The 16136-nt window shown below is 39.9% G+C and overlaps 1 protein-coding gene across 1 annotated transcript; it reads right to left on the bottom strand.

Moving 5' to 3' along the window:
- Positions 1-964: 964 nt before the first annotated feature.
- On the bottom strand, positions 965-9919 carry LOC139695263 (transcription initiation factor TFIID subunit 8-like). Its single transcript, XM_071593957.1, has 5 exons — positions 9884-9919; positions 9438-9551; positions 6454-6761; positions 1826-1976; positions 965-1416 (listed from the first exon to the last, which is right to left on the bottom strand). The coding sequence occupies exons 2-5, from the start codon at positions 9544-9546 to the stop codon at positions 965-967; spliced, it is 1020 nt and encodes a 339-aa protein (XP_071450058.1). The 5' UTR covers positions 9547-9551; positions 9884-9919.
- Between the last annotated feature and the right edge of the window lie 6217 nt (positions 9920-16136).

Genomic DNA, 16136 nt, shown 5'->3' on the forward strand with positions numbered 1-16136 from the left:
TCACTCTGAAATTTTGAAACCAGTAATAAACCATTGTAATTAGATGTGCTGATTCGCCATTAACCTTTATCAACTTTCTCTACAGTCTCCTTAGGCAATCTGCCTTCTGTAAAATAATTTTTGATCAATGCACAAAAATCTCTGTAATCCATATTTTGGAAATCACTCAACTTGCCCAATTCAAACACCAACAGCAAGTGATGGAATGATCCGGCTTAAATGTTGTGTGTGTTCCTCCAAGAGAGGCTATTACATGATAACCGATGCACAAGTGGCATCATATCTCTGAAATTGCCCTCCCATTAATAGCTCTATGAAGCCTCACACACTATTGCCTTCTATCGGCCTCATAAGATTCTCTATCGGTTTGATCGGAACTTGTGCTATGGTGAGAGCACACCTTTGTTTTTCAATGGGTGAGATCAGTGACCTCTCAGGGGGAATATCAGGGAGGCCAAAGGGTAAGAAATCAAAAATAAATCAGTTATGTTAGCCACGGAAAATTAATTCACTTTAATATGTATTTCCAATCAATCAATTTTTAGCCAAATCCTGCTGCCATTTGATGCACATTCTCATTCATTGATACAATGTCTCCGGAGAAAGTTGATGGCATGAACTAATTCAAGTCAGTGATATATATATACATATTTCATTTCTATTCCTGGAGATTTGCATAGCCAAATAATGCAGAAGAGAAGGGGAATGTGTACTGCCCCATTTTTGGTACCACAACCACGAGGGGATACAGCCATTCAGCTGAACACCATATTATGGTGCAATTTGGGGGGTGGCAAGAGATTGAAACAGCTTGACAGCTAGCATGGCAACCTCTTGCCTACAAAATTACAATGCTGCATCTGAGGCAAAAGCAAGGAGGTATGCATACATTTACAAAGACCACTTGGTTCCTGCAAATGTGCCACGGCTCATAGTCAATTGGCCTCAAGAAAGGCAAGGATCCTCAGAGTGCACACTTAGCTTTTTTCTTTTTTGGGAGTTTCACAGGGCGGAGGTATGGACTGTCAATGATGTCACCTTCATTGGATGACCCCTCCCCTGCCGCAAAGGCCCCCGCTCCCTTGGCTCCCCCAACCCCCACTTCCTCCCCCCCCTTCACATTAGCCTGCTGTGGCTGCTGCCCCAATGGGGGCACTGACCCCACACCCTGCTGCTGCTGCTGCACAGGGCCAGAGGGCGAAGGGGCAGGCGACAGGATCCCCTCAACCACCGACCTCTTCACCGAGCCACTGCCACCGCCACTTGTGGTGCTACCACCACTGCTACTTGTGGTGCCACCATTACCATTTCTGCGCACTTGCCTCTGGTCGTCCTCATCCTCGTCCTCCTCAAACACCTGGTCCTTGGGCAGGAGGGCACTCAGGTAAGGGTTGGCCGTGCCCTTGCATGCAATGACTGTGGATGGAAGGAGATCATATTCATTGGAGACAGAAGAGAGAAGCTGTACCCAAATCATGACAAGAATGAACATACACATACATGTCTGACCTGATTGAAATGCACTAGGACTTCCTGTAAAAAAACTACTGTGCATCAACAGGTATTAAAAAAACTATAGTAATCAGTCTGAAGGTTGGTTTGGAGAAGGTAAAGCCCACCTTGTACAACTGCCAACTGAGGGACGTCTTCCACTTTGAACCAACTGCTACTATGTGCCACACGTAAGCACAAGCATATTTGGTGCCATATTTGACAATGTTCCCCGCGAAACAGTTTAGGAAACTAACTCAATTTAGTTTCCCACTTTAAGTAGGGCAGAGAGCCTGCCATGGATTTCCTTACTAGTGCTAACACACACACTCACGTGGGAAGGCACAGGTGTCCTCAGAGAGGAAGAGAGAGTGGGTGTCACCGGTCTTGGCCACAAATCGCGTCAGTGCTCTCTCCACATCCCTCTTCTGGCATGCAGAGCGGTCACGGATTGCCTCATACTCCGTCACCGGCTGCTTGTGTGTCTGCAATCAGAAGATAATAGGATGAAGTTAATGGATTCCCAGAAATATACAAAAATATGCAAACCTTAAGTAGGATGAGGTGAACAGTGGATATGAAACTTTTAACTAAATCACTCATTTACATCCAATATACCAATTTTTTCACAAATACCATGGATCACTAATTTCCTGGTGCTCCTCTCACTCTTTGAGTCTTATGCCATGCATCCCATTGACTAAATGGTCCCCAGAGGTTGGTTGACGTTTCTTTGGTCAAACAGAAAATTCACCTTAAATGTTTACAGGGATTCACTGTATCGTATGTTACCAAATTAGGCTTTTGACAAACAAGAAAATGACTCTGTATTAGGATTGAAAGAAGAATACCGTTGGACATTTTTTCCAATGACTACTACCTTGTCACACCCAAATACTATTAAATACCAACTAAGAGAGCTTCAGGGCAGCTTTATGGAGGACTCCAATGTTATAACCAACTGACCTCATTTTTTCACTCTTATTTTCTAAGCAGAAAATTTGTGTTTCATCTTTGTGGAAAATAATTTTATAGTTATGAATTAAAGAACCATCATATCTCAGACAAACTTAGCAAACTGACACACTAGGATGGCTAGTGATTATAATCAGAGCCAAAAGAGTATTTCCTAGTTTGTGTATTTTCAGAGTAGCTCCCTGTGACTTTTGGATGAAAATGACACTCAAAGGAAAGCAGTTCGACGACATCGAGACAATTCAGAGTAATGTGACGCGCAAACTGAAGGCCATTCCAAAATCTGCATTTGAGGACTGCTTTACGATGTGGAAGCACCGCAGGGAGCAAGTTCAATCAAATGGAGACTACCTCAAAGAATGCCACAGCCCGGATGACGAAGATCAGCATCAATGCGGAGATATGAACACAGGTTGCATAGTCTTCGGACACACCTCGTATCTCTAATGTAAACCTAATACTTTCACACCAAATCCTATTCCATTCAAACCTAGGTATTCCATTTCAAGTACCTAATTTATATTTTCCCTGGATATTGTATTTCATATCCTCCTTGTTTTAGGCTTGCATCATGAAATTACTATCTAATTACATAAAGAGTAGAATTTAGGCTGCCACACAAGACAAAATATGCCATATTTACAAGTGTTAATGACATTTCTTTCAATCCACTCGAGTTTACCCCAACTCTAAAATTACTTCCATTAATATTTGAATAAACACACATTAATAACCGTTTCATTTATGGAGAGCATTCGATTAATATCACCCTTAAAATATGTGCAGAGACAACAGTTGGGGGCAACAATGGTGGGGTGCCATTACTCATTAATGGCATTGTACAAAAAATAACCGCCTCTGTTTCCATCTACAGCCAATAATTTCACCAAATACTTAGTCCACTTGACACAGAAAGAATACATCAGAGGATCTATAAGGTAAAGAAATTAGGTCAGTATGCTTAGGCATAGAAAGAAAACACAACTAAATCAGGGTAGCTTTACACTTGATGTCAAGATAGAAAAGGCATTAAGGGTATTGAAATTATAGGAACCATGTAGAACGTAATTTTTTCATTACATTCAAAATTCATTCCATTACACACCAGCTCTTGATCCCTATTAAGCCATAAGCAATATGATTCACATACCTACTATTTGCTGTGATAAATCAATCAAAAAACCAGAACGCAGAGCAGGTGAAACTACATCAATGGGACTATCTTTTGTACATTGTTTTTCAGTGGCCACCTTCCCCATTCAAAATTTCTTACATAAACTTAATGATTGTGATTGGCCTTTGCTCAATAACTTTTCAGGGGCCACCTTCCCAAATCCAAATTATATATGAAGTCCAAGAGATGTTTCAATGCATATTGTACAATACATATACAATGTGAAGCATGTTACTTCATTCATTGTATCTTCACCACAAAAAGAGTAAATGAAACTACATGCACACAATTGGCTTTTGTGATTTTTTTCCAGGGATCACCTTCTCCAATCCAAATGATTAAAAAGTTTTGTGAATTAAGCTTTTGGGCACACCCTAATTGTTGAGAATCTAATTTAGTCAGGAAGGCCCTGACCTAGAGATGGCGGTAGTTGTTTGAAAAATATCACTGTATTAGAAAGTACGCAATCTCTAAGCTTATGTTTCAAGTTTGAAGATGCTACATTGTTTAGTATTTGTTTGGCAGCCATCAATTGTGAACATTTTCCAGTGATTTTGCGAAAATGGAGAAAATTGCTCATCATTTGGTGATACAATGCTTTCATTTGAAAGACCTCAGCTGAAACAATATGAAACCTGAACTGCTCTACTCTGGGTGAGTCTGCTCCTTTGTTGACAATAGTAAAATATTGGGTAGCAGAGTTTTAACCAGGCCATATGAGCTGTCAAGATGGGCATCGCATTGGTTGAACAAATGAGGTGACGACTCCAGAACGGGTGAAGAAAATCCACAAAAAGAGGCTGGATGATTGTCGACTGAAGGTGCGTGAGCTAGCAGACATGGTAGGCACTTCAATACATGCGGTACAGTGCATATTAACTGAAAATTTGGACATGAGAAAGCTGTGTGCAAGATGGGTGCCGTGTTTGCTCACACTCGAGCAAAACCAGTGCCGTGAAGATGTTTCAATTGAGTGTTTAGCAATGTTTCACAGCAACAAAGTAGAATTTTTGCGCCGTTTCATAACGATGGATGAAACATGAGTCCATTACTTCACATCCAAGACAAAAGAACAATCTAAACAATGGATCAATATGTAGGCAAGGTCATGGCGTCGGTCGGTTTTTTGGGATGCGCATGGGATAATTTTCATTGACTATCATGAAAAAGAAAAACTATCAACGGTGAGTTTTATGCGAGCTTATTGCAACGTTTGAGCAAAGAAATCAAGGAAAAGCGGACGCATTTGGCTAAGAAGAGAGTGTTGTTTCATCAAGACCATTGTTTACCAGCTCACAAACCCGTTATTGTAGTAGTTGTAGTAGTAGTAGTTTTTAGGGGAGGCGACCGACAGCTAAGGTCATTTGCGCCATAGGGGATGGACAGGAAAGGATGAAGGGTGGAGAGAAACCCGGCGTCGGCATTAGCCTACTCTTTACGAAAGGCGCCAAGGGGTCCGCAGCTTAACGTCCCATCCGACGGACGCCGTACTCACTCAAAGTGCCCTCCACAAAGCACCTCAAGTAGGGATCGAGATACCTCTGAAAAATATTCAACACCGCCGGGATTTGAACCCGCGCCCTCAGGGTGGGAAGCCAGTACGTTAGCCCCCGCACCATCTCGATCCCCCCCCGTTATTGCAAAGGCCAAAATTCATGAATTGATTTGAATTGCTACCTCATGCACCATATTTGCCAGATTTAGCCCCCTTGGATTATTTTCTGCTTGCAAACTTTAAAAAAATGGCTCAGTGGTCAATGATTTTCCAACTGCGAAGAAGTGATGTCAGCAGTTAATGGCTATTATGAGGAGCAATACAGTTCTCATAATAAAAAGGCTATCGAACTTATTGAACATCACCGGGAAAAGTGTATAGAGCTGAAAGGAGATTATGTTGAAAATAAATTATTTTTTTTCAAAATTTTTGTGTTTTCTTTGTTGAGCCGGGTACTTCTGGGATTACCCTCATATAGAGCAACACAGTATTATAATTTGATGTAAAAAAGTTTCATGAGATTGCCGACAGTCAGTGGCGTTTATTTCAATCTCACAAGAGATTTTAATGTGTGAAAACAACCTAAGATAGCACAGATATCAGTTTTTAAACTAATGCTTTTCTCTATGATTCTGCTTTTAGGCTATATTTATGCACAGATTATTTGATGGGAAAAGCCACACACATTGGACTTTGTGTCCCACAGGAAATATATTTATTATTCAACTATTTCCACTTCAAAGTAGCATGTTCAGAAGTCCTGATACTAAACCCCAAAAGATTATCCTGATCTATACTACTCATCTACTTGAAGATTCTAAAGAGTAGTGAAACTAGTATGATAAAATAATACATAGAAACAAAACAAACTGGAATCATAAATATTATTCCTCTAGAATGCAATATCTAAGTTATGCTACTTTCTTATTATCATAATGGAATTCCACTCAGCATCAACGATCTCTGTCCTGCTGATTATTTCATCACATTTTTGCCAACAAAAGTGAATGTATGTGAACCCATACAATTAAGCATATATATATAGGATTTTAAAAATGGAAGCCATTCACGCCCTGCACCAAATAAGTTGGCAAGTATTCGCATCCACTGGGTATACATCTAAACAGGGACTGTCAGGGACCAAATGAGAACTGGCGAATGTTGTGAATGAACCCATCATCAACCTGCTGTCCCAATTTCCATGGCACAGCCCCAAGGGGCACTCGGCACACCTGAGCACACACCACAAGTGTGAGTGAATGCATTGGGGGGGGAGGGAGAGGGTGGAGCATGCATAGGTACATAACTTAATACTCACGGGGGTGCGAATGTAGGCATGAGGGTCGGGAAAAAAGGGGAGGTGTGGAGGCACGTGTGGGGGGTGTGGGCGCTTGGTGCCAGCCTGAAGGATGGTGGGCTGCTTGGGTGCTGTTCCAACAGTTGGGGGGGCAAGGGTACTGCGGTTACTGCGGCGTGAGTATGCATGGAGGCCATCACAGCCACCATTGGTATCCCAGCAAGGCACTCCCATCTCCAACAACGCCATCACCACGTCCCCCAATAACACCTCCGTGCGACCTGCCAGCTCACAGTATGACTTGGAACTGCCGCCCACCTCCGTGATGACTGCAGAGGAGAGAGGCAATAGGGTGGGTGATGCACTTCAGGGGTTCCACTTGATAATGCTTACTTTTGAATCAGGGATGTGCAATGAAGATCCATTTCCCAATATCAAAAGCAGATATACTGAGGTGAAAACTGTTTACTTACTCAAATATTATCAGGCTCATTGAGTTTTATCAACAATATCAGCTACATCATGATATCTAACTACATAATAAACATGGAACATTGACAACATTGTATATCAACCCTCACTACATTATCCCCATAAAATTATCATTATTTATCAGGTGAATATACATTAAAAAATATCAACAGGGTACAACAATTAATACATAGTAGTCATTGTGTTCATCATTAGTTATGGGAGGGCCACTCAAATATAGTGAAGATATGTACCAACTGACCCCATACATAAGAGAATCACATATGCTGTCACCAAATGAAAAAGTGAGAACTTTTGTTAAATAATAACTAAAGTATAATCATCCTTTTATATTAATGGTGTTTATTTCCTGTGTCTATCTGCAATCTTATGCGTCTAATATTTACTTAAGTAATACGACTAATTAGTATTTTCATGTAGAGAAAAAAGGAATGCCCTGAATTTGAAATTAACGTCTGTATTGCTGAGAAAAACAAACCAATACCACCATTTGGTATGTAATTCTATAAAGTTAAATTAGGGTCCTCAAGTTTATGAAGTAATTGAATATGTATATAAAATCGCTACAACAAAACATTTATACAAGAACAGTTAATGATCACAGTAATATAAATGGAGTGAATAAGAATAACACTTGTGAGAAGGATATAGAGTATACAGGTATGAATCAGTTCTCCATGCTGGTGAAGAGAAATCAACATCCTGACGGTTGATGGGCAATCTTGAGACACAATCTACATTCTCCTCAACATATAGCTTGAACTTTGATGACTAATAAAAAACGAAATATCATTTCAAATGCTGTACAAGGAAACACAATTTTCCTGTGCTCACACATAGTAGATAGATCCAGCAAGTTTATGGAACTATTCACATCGCTGACAATAAGTATAAAATTGGCAGCTGACATACAGGATTAGAGTGTATCAATATGGAATTTGCAGTGCATAATTGAAAGAGCATAATTAAATTGATGAGCCCAGAGTTCAAATCTAGGGTAAGCCAGTCTTGGGTAGTCTCATCTGAATATCCAAGTGGTGCGATTTCTTGGTAACTAGAACTTTTGTGATAGATCACACAGGAAAATGAACTGGGTCATCCTACCCTGAAATGTGTAAATTTCACATGCCCTGAGGTTTTTGAAGAGGAGCTTAATTAAGAAGATAAAGGTTAACTTTTTCCAGAAAGCTTCGGCCTTCTTCTTGTTCTACAGTACTACAATCCTGGGTGGCTCACCTCTACCATACTTCTCAGTCCTGTCACACACCTGCCCTCTCAATCTTCCGGTTTTCATCTTAATCACTTTGGTATCTTTCCTCCTTCAGTCACCTGCTCTGCCCTCTTCCTACCTGTCCCTGGCACTCTTTTCATGGATATTCATTTGAAATGACCCAAACCTCATATAAATGTATTGTGATTTGATGAATTTCACAATATCTTCACCATCTGTTAGTTTAAGAATTTTATGATTGATTCTAACAAACAACATGCTACCTTCTCTCCCAGGAGTACACACGTTTCTTAGAATATGTCTCTCAAAACTCTGTGCCTTCTCATTTGATACTTCCATCCTTCTGCCCTGAATGTAACAACAGATCCATCAATTGATTTATATTTTTTGACCAGGTGATATAGGTTAGTGTAGTAACTTGTTTCCTGCACTTGTTTAGCACTGCAAGTCTGATTGAGTGAAACCTTAATGCCATAGCCTAAGTACTGCAAGTTGCTCACTCTTTGAATGTGTCTTCGCCAAATGCTGTTTAGTGCAATCCAACTAAATGAGAACCATGTACATGCATCAGACTTTACCTTCCTTCACATTGAGTCAATATTTGTTCGCTTCTTTTTCCAGTTTAATGAGCGTTTCTTGTACTGTTCATACATTCCTAGAAATCAAAACGATACCTTCAGCATAAGTGCAAATTCGGAACGCCTCACAAAATGTTCCCTTTCCAATCATTATCTTACATGCAGCCAGTAGTATGCTTATTTAGCCACATTTTTACACTTTTAAAATGGTTTTTTTACCTTTAGAAATGTTGCTTTTTCCCAACTTTTGATTGTTAATTCATGGAGGAAATCACGGGACAGCCGTAAAGTTATTAGCACGACTAGTCAAACATTAACAAGTTCACCTGATTCAATCCAGCTGTAAAACTTAAAAGAATTCAAAACAGAAAATTCTATCCAGAAACTAATTTTAGGCTGTCTGAAAATTATATTGGAATGTCAACGTAGCAAATATATAAAGTACACTACAAGAGCTTAAAAATAAAAAATATTTAGTCTCTATCCTTAATAGTTCTCAAGAATTGAAAATTCAACTTCTCGTTTCCACTCATCTTTGGCAAATGGTACCATTTTAAGTGATATTCAGAATCCCGAAAATTGGTTTAAAATGTTTTCAACAACACCCTTTAGAGATAATTTACCTCTCCAGCGGTGGTAACCACCAAATCTATTTTCGAAACATTGGAGATGATGACCTGAGTGTCATATGCAAGCATACTTACAACTTTGAAGCATTTCAACCAACGTTTCTAAAGCTTGCTTTTCGGCTGATTCGAATCCAGTTTCTGCCAGAAGGTTGGAAATGATGATCACCAGAGCTTTCCTCCGCATGTTGACTACGATTAAAAATAAATTTAGTAGATTAGGACCTTGATAACGTCCAACAAGAGCAAAATTATTCTAACAAATCTCTCCATATGCCGCGTATACATAGGGCGAAACATACGTTTAATTTTATTACACACCTGCCACTAGGTTATCTTAACATAAAAAAGTCCTTGCACCAAAGCAATGAGATTATAAAGGAAATAAAGTTAACATTCGAAATTTAACCTTTAAAATGTCTAATGAAAAATTCGCGTAAAACTACCAACTTCACTGCTTAATACTCAAAACGATACTATTGAGGAAGATCAATACAACTGATAACAAAGACCGCACTGCATACCGAAATCAACATTCTACCGTGATACTAACGTCCATAATAAACACACCCGCTACAATATCGAGTAGCAAATGTTTTGTCTGTGACAGTGACGCATGATGACATATGATGCCATGTCTTGAATCTTAGCGGTCATTTTCGAATGAAGGAGTAAGTAGGATAGATTAAAACCATGAATAGAAAGAGAGAGAGCTATCTAGTCATGATTAAAAACTGAACCCATTCCGTTGATTTACATGAATTCAACCCTTTCTATAATATTATGAATAACTCGACCCCCCGCAATAATATATTTACCCCTAATTTCTTTTTAATATTTTCCACAATATTCATGGGTCGATGTATTTTTTTGAAATCATGATATTAAATGAAAATCTTTTATCTCTATAGTTGATATTTTTTGTCTCCTTTTAAATTTAATTATTCTTATATATATAAATATAAGATAATCACAGTACTAAGCCCTATACGGCGTGTGAAAATTCACACATCAGGGTAGGGGGGCCAGTTCCTTTCCCTGTGCCGGTTTTGGTTTCTCAGGAAGACTTGGTACCCGAAAAACCACTTCAACTCGGGTGGAGCTGCAGGTGCCCAGAGTGCCTTCACCGGGAATGGAACCCGGTCATCCGTTGTCGTGCTAAACAAAGTAGACTATAACGCCGAGGCATTGCGCCAATTAAATGACATTTCCTGCTATGCCCCCCTGCCCCAAGACCCAAACCCTTCTTATCAAAAGGATATTCTCTCTTTTCTTTCCAATTTCGGTCCCAAAGAAGATCTCTCCCCCAAAGACATATCCATTCTTTCACCACCTAATCCTAAGACTCCCCATTTCTATTTGCTACCCAAAATCCACAAAACCAATAATCCCGGACGCCCTATTGTCTCCAGCATCAACTCATCCACAGAGCGAATCTCCGCATTAATAGACCACCACCTTCAACCAATAGCCACTTCACTCCCTTCTTACATTAAAGACTCGCACCACTTTCTGGAATGTCTACACTCAATCCCAATTCCGCACAACACGACCATTCTCATGGCCACGATAGACGTCACATCTCTGTACACCTCCATTCCCCACAAAGAAGGCTTAGAAGCCCTGAAACATTACCTCTCCCTACGATCCACACCACACACCCCATCCACAGATTTCCTCATCGAATTGAGCCAAATCGTTCTTACCAAAAATGCTTTTCAATTCAATGACAAAATATATTTACAAATAAAAGGCACTGCAATGGGCACGCGTATGGCTCCTGCATACGCCAATCTTTTTATGGGTAAACTAGAACACGACTTTCTCCAACAACAAACCCTAAAACCACTTCTCTGGGCCCGCTATATCGATGATATTTTCCTCCTTTGGTCCCACGGACGCGAAACTTTATCCTCTTTCATTTCCTCTCTCAACTCCTCCTCCTCAGTATCATTCACTTCTTCTATATCCGACTCGAATATTACCTTCCTAGATATCGACATTCACCTCCAAAACAATACGTTTCACACTTCAGTCCACATTAAACCAACCAATAAGCAACAATATCTTCATTTCGACAGCTGCCATCCTCCTCACACAAAGCGCTCCATCCCATTCTCACTCTCTATCCGTGGCTTCCGTCTCTGCAACAACACCCCCTCCCAACAGAAATACTTGGACCAGCTGCATGAATCCCTCAGAAAATGTGGGTACCCTGAAAAACTGCTAAATAGTAAAATCCTCAAACCGTCAACCCAATACACTTCCCTCCCCAAACCAAACCGCCCAAAATGCCCTAATCTTATCACCACTTTCTTCCCCGGAACACACAAAATTAAACAACTAATCCGTGACCTCTACCCAATTACCAATAACACTCAGTCCACATCACTTTTATTCCCACACTGTCCCTCTGTTTCGTTTAAACGCCCGTCGAACTTGCGAGACATCTTTAAGTCCACAAATCCAACTTCAAGCACCTCCATCTCTCCCCCGCCCCTATCCGCACCATGCAACTGCCCACGCTGCAAATGCTGTCATCTTTTAAGACCCTCCCCCTCACTCAGTACCAACTCCCAACCACTCGCCACCTGTACCTCAAAAAATATTATATATCGCCTCTCCTGTAACTTCTGCCCTGCCTTCTACGTGGGTGAATGCACGACTGCACTTTCCCTCCGCATGAATAACCACCGATATTCCACCAAATCTCCCAACTTTCTTAATTATCCCATCCCTACTCACACCGCTTCCCACAACCAATCTTTTGACGACTGCTTCTCCGTTTCGGTGATTGAAATCCTTCCCAAATCTGCGAGTATAATAGGGGTGAGAACCCGCGAGATGGCGCATATTTGGGTGGCCCAATCATTCAAACCGCCCGGGCTGAACCAAGCCCACTGAATGCATCAATTGGCTGCCTACATATCCCCCCCACCCCCTTTATCATTTACTATTGGTCCCTTTACCTCTCCTTCCCCCACCTCTCCCCCGCACATCCTCTCCGGTCTTCCCCGAGAACGCCATTCTGAAGACGACAGCCGTGCTGTCGAAACGTCAAATAACAAATTGTGAGTGTCCTTCCTTTGTGTCTCTATATTCTAAAAATCTACATCTGTGTTTATATATATATATATATATATATATATATATATATATATATATATATATATATATATATATATATATATATACATGGTGTACATGTATGTGTCTTCGAAAGGTTTGGAAGTTGAAGAAGGTATATGGCTTCTTCTCCATAAAAAATCCTTTGACTTGTTCACCTTCCAAACCTTTCGAAGACACAAACGTGCACACCTTCTCCACAACACCCTCTCCTCTGCACAGCATACTTACCGGAATCCAGCACCTCAGACAATTTCTCAAAGGCCTCTCCCCAACTTGACTAACCAAAAAGCAATGGCAAACTTATAATGCAAATGTGCCTCTGTTACTTATAAATGACCCAACAATTTATTGGGCACATTAAAATCCATCAAGGCTTTATCCAAAGCCTCTACCATCCACAAATTAGCACCAATACCCTGCAGTAGACCCAAAAGAACAATGTCCCATCTTCGCCACTTCTTACTGCCCCTCTAACCTTTCAAATTCTCTCCCATCCCTTGGCACTCCCTCATTCACATCCCACAGTAAAATCTATCTTCTTAATTGTATATTCTGTCCCTCCTTATTCCAGTGCACTACACCCCTTAACATCTGCATCAACAATCACTATGCCTCATGTAAACTTTCTTCCCCATTAGCCCCTCCACAAAACATGCACCCTCAAGTTGGCATGCATCTGGCTCCTTAGCACCGACTAGGATTTTATCCTCTATCTTGTCCACAAGGGGGTACACCGTTCTAACCATTACCCCTACTCCTCCGAATTAGCTCCAAAACCCTCCCTCTCCCTTCCCGCTTCTTTTAACCTGTCCAGTCCATCACCCATATCCTGTGTTTTCATCCTTCTGCTGAGAAAGATGGTCGAGTCACCAAAATAGTAAAAAATAAAAATTTATTATTAATGGTAATCTACCAGCTTAGGTAGATTTCGGATTAACAAAAGCTACCAAACGGTACAATGCATCTGCCTAACAATCTCCCCTCTATTTCATTCTTCAATGTCCCCCTGCCAATCAATATACTTTTCTTCCATTTTTCCGGTTTTCTTTGGATTTCTCCCAACAATCCTCCCTCATCCCCCACCATAATTAGCACTTCCTCATCTGTTTTTCTTTCTCTTCACTTCACTTTCTCTGTCCTTCTTCAAACCCATATATCAAAAGCCTCCAACCTTATCATCCCGGTTCAATGACCATATTTCCGGGCTGTACCAAACTGCACTTTATGTTAAAGCCTTTTCATAACATCCCTACCCAAAGCCCCCATCATCAATTCACTTCTCCCTGTGAAAGCTTCTTTGCTTAGTGAAATTCTTCTTCTTCATATATCCATACAACTTTAACCATTTTGATCCAAACACTTCCAATATACATCAACTGTGCCATTTGCTCAAGGAATGCCTTCTTATTTTAATGTTTCATTTAGCCTTCCTCATTCTGGAAAACCACGTAACCTTTGTAATATTTACATTTATTCTCATTCCATATTTATTGCGTTGACTCTCCAATGCACTCAGAAAAGTTTGCAACCCCTTGGCTGACTGGCTAACTTAAGCTATACCATTCACAAACCTAACATATGTTATGAATTCCCCAACAACTTTCATTCCGGTCTCCAGTTCTTCTCATACCTTTTTAACCATTTCCTCCAAATATATGTCAAACAGCAGAGATGATATTCAACATTCCTGTCTTACTCCTCCTAACATTGCCCATCTGGACTCTCCATCCCTCCCCTACTTGCACCTGAGCAATCTGTGACATGCACAGGTTGCTGAGATATATAAGCTGTTCCACCTGCTTCTTTTTTTGCCCACATATTTTAACAATTAGCATAAACATACATATAATTTCTTTTAAAATCTGAGTGCCCGCATTTTTTGTGTATTTACATCAGCATTTTGCATTAATTTTGAAGGGTAGATTTTGTTTCGCGTTAAGATTTTAAAAAGCATTATACTTGGCAAGCAAGGTTCCAGTGTAATATTTTACTTTTAGAAGTACTATGCTTAATATCTGCCAATATTGAGTGCTCATTTACCCCATTCTTTATAATCATTTCAGATCCTTGTACTCGTTCCGTTCTTTTTACACCATGTTCCAAAATTCAGTGATAAATTATTTTATTTCCTTCTTTCATCTTACTTCATATGTGTTTAAATATTATAATATGAATATTGATTTTTATCTAAAAGTGCTGTCCTCAGTAATGAAATGTGCAGTTTTGAAATTTTGGAACGAAGGAAGTGGCGAACAAGACATAAACTATGAAATGAAGGGTTCAGTGCTGATTATGGCTGATCAAGTTAAGTATTTGGGGGTAATTCTAACACCACGCCTTTAATGGAGAGCACAGATCAGGACAATTTTCAGATTTGCTTTGAAGAAACTCAGCTATATTGAATGGGAGGCGTGGAAATGTAATGAGAAAGTTTGAGGAGTTATTTTGTTTTAGTTAGACCTCATTTGGAATATACCGCAAGTATGTGGGATCCTTGGGAGAAAATTTGGCAAAAAGAATTACATAGAGCCCGGAGAAAATCCGCCAGATTCGTTAAAAATTATTATAATAGGAACACAAGTGTGACAGGTGTCTTAGTGGATTTAGGCTGGGAGCCACTTGAAATACGAAGAGAACAAGCGAGACATAGACTTTCAGAGACATAGAAATATTCAGAACAAACGCGTTTAACTATAACACTAAAGGAATTATGATTACCCCACACTACTTAGGTAGATCAGGTCACAAAGATAAAATAAGGGATATAAATTCCAGAATAGATAGATAAAAATACTCATTCTTTCCTCGAGCAATCAGAAATCATAACAGCAAGAAACCGAAGTCACTTTAGAAATATTAAATACATTGAATTTACAAATCGGAACAAAATTAAATATTGTAAATATGTCAGGAATATTTGTAGGTGTAAGTGTATGTTAATTGGTAGTTTGTGTGTTTGCATGTGTGTGGGGTGTAAGGATTTTTTCATGAATGTATACCAGGTTTTGTTTGTGGATTTTATACATTTGTGGCTTTTGCATGGGGTATATTTTTCCCAATTATGGGTGGAGCCCCAATGTCCCCTGCCACATGCATACATCTACTTCATACCCCGCCCCTTGTGGAGTATTAAGTAGATGTATATGTAATGAATTATATTAATGATGTAAATACAGATTAGGAAAAATGAAGTACAAAGAATTAAACAATAAATTGAGGCGGGCAACAAATAAAGCAAAATAAGCATGGTGGAAGATGCAGTGCGAGGATAGGGAAATCTGCAGAGGAAGGGTGAAATCGGTGCGCTGTTCAGCAAAGTTAAATCTTTATCGGGAAGTAAGAAAGGAAGATCAACGATAGCAGTTAGAGATAAGGCGGGTAAGGTAATAGTTGACGCAGGGAAGATCCAAGAGAGATGGAAGGAGTATATAGAAGAATTGTATAGTAAAGAACTCAGACCAACAAAGTTAGACATTGAAAAAGAAAATGACGTAGAGGAAGACAGCTTAGGTCCAGGCATACTAGACAATGAGATAGAAAGGGCATTAAGGGAGATGAAACTAAATAAGGCCGTGGGGGTAGATAACATTCCCGTGGAACTTTTAAAATGCTTAGGAAAATGTGGGAAGGAAGAGGCTATATGGGCTG

The sequence above is a fragment of the Hetaerina americana genome, unplaced genomic scaffold (genome assembly GCF_022747635.1).
Source record: "Hetaerina americana unplaced genomic scaffold, ioHetAmer1.1.p SCAF_6, whole genome shotgun sequence".
Lineage (NCBI taxonomy): Eukaryota > Metazoa > Arthropoda > Insecta > Odonata > Calopterygidae > Hetaerina > Hetaerina americana.